The following is a 5000-nucleotide window of genomic DNA, read 5'->3' on the forward strand; positions in this document are numbered from 1 at the left end:
GCACTCGAATGAGCGGGTGACGCATGCGTAAATGCTGATCTTGTAACCCCCTCATTTTTCCTGATTTTTGAACTTTACTCCCTTATATCTCTGCTTCCGGACGGAGAATTTTTTTTCATTTTTTGCCTGTTAGCTTAGATTAATTTAAAACGTGTCTTTTAAATTTAAAGAAATTCGGTAGGTGAAAAAAGAAATTAGCGACACATTTCAAAAAAACTTTTTTTTCTGAAAAACTGACCTACAGATTTTGTTGAATTTTAAATATTTTAGAGATTATTCCTAACATTATCTGGTAACGCTGAATGAGAAGATTTCTCCGTCCCGTTTTTTTCAAAAAAGACAATATATGTTGATTTTAAGGCTCAAGGAAATGCCTTATATCGTTGCCATGGTAACGTTATTTTGGAGGAAAAAGTGATGTGAGAAATCTATGATGGGTACTTAATACCCTGGCCAAATTTTGTCTTGATATGATTACCCTAACTACATCTAAAACAGAATATGTTTGTTTGAAATAAGGAGAAACTGTTTCGAGCCTCCTTAAATCTAATAGAGGGGGATTAAAATTATTGAAGCCGCTGTGTTGCAACCAGAGTCCACAAGGAGAGGTTAAATAATTTATTGCACTGGAAGTATTTAGTAGGCCAGCATGAAATTTGGTTTGGAGGATGGCACTGAATCACCTTCAACAAGTTTTATATCCTCCTGCTGTTTTATTGCTGGAAGATATAATCAATTCTTGATTAACCCACTACAATGTGATGAAAGTGTATTATTAGCTGTAGTAATATTTTGTTACAGTAAAATCCCCCCTGCTAGTGAGCTGGATTTCTGAATCAAATTTTCAACTTGGAATATTGTTGTTTTGGCTATTCAGAGTTAACCTAATCTGTTTATTTCTATAATTTGGAGGGAAGCAAACAATTGGCATTTTGCTTGAAACGACTACAGCAAACTATAATTGCAACTAAAAGGTTTGCTTCTAGTGTACCCAATATGAGGTGCTATGACATTTTATCCATGATATTGGTTATTATTGCTGCTAAATTCACTTATTTTTGAATAACCTGCGACCAGGCGTACTTTTCCTTAAACAATTAGCGCCCTGTCTCAAGAAAAGTACGCTTGATCGCGGGTTAATTTTTGAACGACTTAAATACATTTCTAAATTCTCCGGCACCTCATGCATTTCTTCTTTTTTCCTTCGTCTTAATAAATTTGCCTACCACTTGAATGGCAATTTTAACAACTTAATTTTGAAAAAAAATGCAAAAATCTTAAACTTCCTGCTAGATGCGGGCCCCCGCGGAAACAGGCTGTAAATATTTAGTCGAAAGAGAAACCATCTGGAAATTTAGTGGTATCTTTTTTACTCCACTTTTTAAAAGAAAAACGCATGAATTGAAATCAAGATGGTACTCCATTAGCTGGTAAGCTCCACAAACGAATTTCCACTCAAACACTGTCACAGCAATCTAGACTCGCATTGACCTTGAAAATTTTAAAGAAATTTCCCTCGTAGCACTGTTGGCTAAAAAGAGAATCTCGCTGGCATAAAAACTCACTATGCCGTCAAAACATTCGTCCGTTTTACTGGCCTGAAAAAGGTCTTTTTTTATCGACGGAGATCTGATGAACACCCGATGGCAGTCATGTTTGATTTGAACTGTTCAAGTCACATGACAAGGCCTCGGCCAATCAGACATTTTTCGCCAGGGAACGCAAAGACCACACAACTGATTCAACACATGAGCTGCACTCTCTCTCATACCACTCCGTAACGACCTTGGCTGTTGTCAATTGACCGAATGCAAAAATGGCCGCCAACAAATTATTCTTTTGTCTTTGTGTTAAGTAGCCTAACTGGCCTCGGTCACACGCGTAAAATTGAAAGAATTTGGGCTGTAAATCGAGGCTAGTTAGGCTAATAAACACAAAGACAAAAGAATAATTTGTTCGCGGTCATTTTTGCATTCGGTCAATTGGCACTTACGAAGGGTTATCATCAGCAGTCTGGTCTCCCACCAGTGGTCAATTTACCTTTAACAACTCAGTTAATATTTGTCTTGTAAATTTCCGAGGGACGTGCAAATCGTACAACCCATGGTGCCACAGCAACCACTTTACTGTACTGTCTGCTGTCAGAATACATTCGTTCCTGGTCACTCAAGATCCCATTGTTGAGGAGCATTAGTCTGGAGAGGTAGTGTATTTGGAGGAGGAGATTCAAGGCTATTCCGCTTTGCCCTTTTACAATAATCCAAATGCCATGCGTTCTGCGGGCTTTCATTGTAGGCGTTCGAAATGATTTTTTTGTCAAATTCCCAGCGTCACAAAGAGAGGTCTACAATTTATGATAAGTGGATACGAAGTTAATTGATATTTTTCATGATTGTTTTCTTACTTACCCCTCATACAAATCGGTAAGCCTAAAAGGGTTCTCAAGTTTTTAAGTTTAAATCAAGGAAGAAGGAAGAGATCGCGCAAGAGCTCCAAACTCAGCTTAACAAAAATTTAGACGTGTTATACATGCCGTTCCCGTACAATCTGAAAATACCCAGAAAACAGCACCTTTAAATTAATATTCTCTTCATTTTCATTGTGCAAAGTCTCCAAATTTTCTTTTTTATGATAATAACACGGAACCACTTTTCTATCACGTTATCCATCGAATTAACGTATTGTAAAGTCCAACAGACAGCAAGCCTTGTCTGCAAACTACGTCCCTTTAAAACTCCACCCCACTGACTTCTCCTTTGTTATCAATCGAGTTATACTTGATCCAGTCTCTAGCAATTGGAGCACTAAGCACTTCCTCCGAGATTCCAAACGCATCACAAAGTGCCAGAGCCTCTGGTGCCACCTCACGACACAGGTCAGCATGAGCCTTTACAACATGTGCACCTGTAGACGTAGACATCAGTCCTGAGGTTGTGAAGTAACCCAGGTCACTTTTTATGACTTTCATTTGATAAAGATGATGTAGTTTCTTCAGTATTGGCTGCAATCCTGGGTCAGCTTCATGAATGGCATTACCAAAGCACTCACTAATAAGTCGCTCACCATACGCCCGCGCAGCTGCCTGGACAAGATCTTGCTCCTTGTACATCCACGTTTCAAACCTTCCCTTCTTTCCCGCCTTCATCATTGTCAAGCCCAGCTGCACAAAGAGGTCTTTCTCCCGTGACACCATAAGAGACTGAAGGTAATTCTGATTGCTCAGGTCAGCCCAGCTAAACATGCGACTCACAAAGCTTGGCACGTAGGTTGCTGCAACTTCAAGCATTGATGGCTTGAGAACCATTAGCCTTTCTGTTGCAACCTTTTGCATTAGGACAGAGTTATCCCCTTCAGCTGTTATGGAGGAGTGAGAACCGGCAATACCACCGCCAAATCTGTTACATGACAGGTAGCCTTGTCCTCCACATCTCTCGCGACAAATGGCAGCTGTCTCAGCTACATGCCAACCAGAGATGGCTTTGAGTACACAGCACATGGTCACCACATCTGCATGATCAGATCCATCTGTAGCCTGAAAATAATGTAATTTTAATTTTTCAAAAACAGTAAGTCACCTGAAGCCTTCAGACCTTCAGGGTCCACAATAATGCACTCTAGTTTAACAACGCATTTGTTTTTGCCTATAATCCAAACAAAACAGAAATCGTATTTAACACCGATGAAAACGAAGAGTCCAGAACGGTTCGAGGGCCCTAATTTACATAAATGCGTTCTCAACTATCACCAACACTAAACCAACTGGAAACCCCAACGAGAACAGATTTTAAAAAATCTTGGCGAATTTACAATTTAGTGCGAACAGGTAAAATTTGAGACTTTTGAAAACAATGGGAGCAGTGTGTTGAAAAAGCACCATTGTAAATAGGTGAAAACGGACACTTTTGAGTGAGAAGGTCGTTCCCATCGTTTTCGGGCATTTTAATATGGCTACGTGAAAATGATGCGAAAACGCTAACCGAGTAAAAACACTTCCATTCGTTTTTGCTAAGAGAAAAAAAGAGCAAGTTTGAAAAGCATTAGTGTGCAATTATAAATTAAGCCAATTTCAAGTAAAAACGTCATCATCTTCTATTCATCAGCATCAGCATCTATGTTGGTTTCTAGTCTTGTATTCTACCTTTGAGCAATACATTTTAAAGCAAACTTTGGGTTGGAGTACAGTACAACGATAAACATCAGCCTTCTGTTCTGAGCACACAGGTTTAATTTCTGGAGTACACAATAATAATCATGGGCAAACCCCAATCTACTGTCTTATTTCTTTTAAACATTACATCACCTGAAAAGCCCAGCGATCCTTGACATAATGCATTGCAAAGTCTATAGCATATGTTGTAGCCAATAAGGGCATCAGAGCATTCTGCTGGAGCTGATACTTCAGTATTGGAGTGTCTGATTTTCCATTAGGCCCTACAGTTAGACGGGTGGCCGAATAACGAATAGCAATGGCAAGGGAGGCTTTGGCTGCTCCTGTGAAATGTAAACAATGCTGGATAAGTTATACCTGCAGCTCTCAAAATTTTTGAATTTTAAGAGCTACACTTTTTTTTTTGCTTACACAGCCGCTATATAGGGCTGCAGATGCCCACTTGCCAATTAGACAAGAGGGTTCCATGCACCAGTCTTCCCAAACGATAAATTTTTGGTGCCCCTTTCACACTTAACACTTTCAATATACAACACTCGTTTGCTGTGAAATCTGTGAAGCCCAGAACAACTTAGGTACATAAATTGTCCATGAAAAAAAAAGGCCGAAATGATAAGTTTTATACCTGAATTAAGAAAATTCAAATTCCATTGACTTTTTAAAGGAGTCAAGGATAGTTTGCTACAAATTAATATTTTCTTGAATTTTTCAATATAGTTATGATTGATGGCCATAAGTTTCTCACTTATTGTAATTAGTAGTCTGCATGTTAACACATAGCATGAAAGAAGGATATATTAAGTCTCATTTACTTACTCTTGCTAATATTCCA

General features: G+C 38.8%; 1 protein-coding gene across 3 annotated transcripts in view; it reads right to left on the reverse strand.

Annotated features, from left to right (window-relative positions):
* Positions 1–2350: 2350 nt before the first annotated feature.
* Positions 2351–5000, reverse strand: part of LOC137992685 (uncharacterized) — a 29099-nt gene continuing 26449 nt past the window's right edge. For all 3 annotated transcript variants that reach the window (XM_068838165.1, XM_068838163.1, XM_068838164.1), the window contains 2 exons: positions 4301–4491; positions 2351–3532 (listed from right to left, as the gene is read on the reverse strand). In XM_068838165.1, coding sequence (XP_068694266.1) covers positions 2729–3532; positions 4301–4491 — 995 coding nt within the window. In that variant the 3' untranslated portion in view covers positions 2351–2728. The remainder of the gene's footprint in view (positions 3533–4300; positions 4492–5000) is intronic.

This window comes from Montipora foliosa, chromosome 2, assembly GCF_036669935.1.
Source record: "Montipora foliosa isolate CH-2021 chromosome 2, ASM3666993v2, whole genome shotgun sequence".
Lineage (NCBI taxonomy): Eukaryota > Metazoa > Cnidaria > Anthozoa > Scleractinia > Acroporidae > Montipora > Montipora foliosa.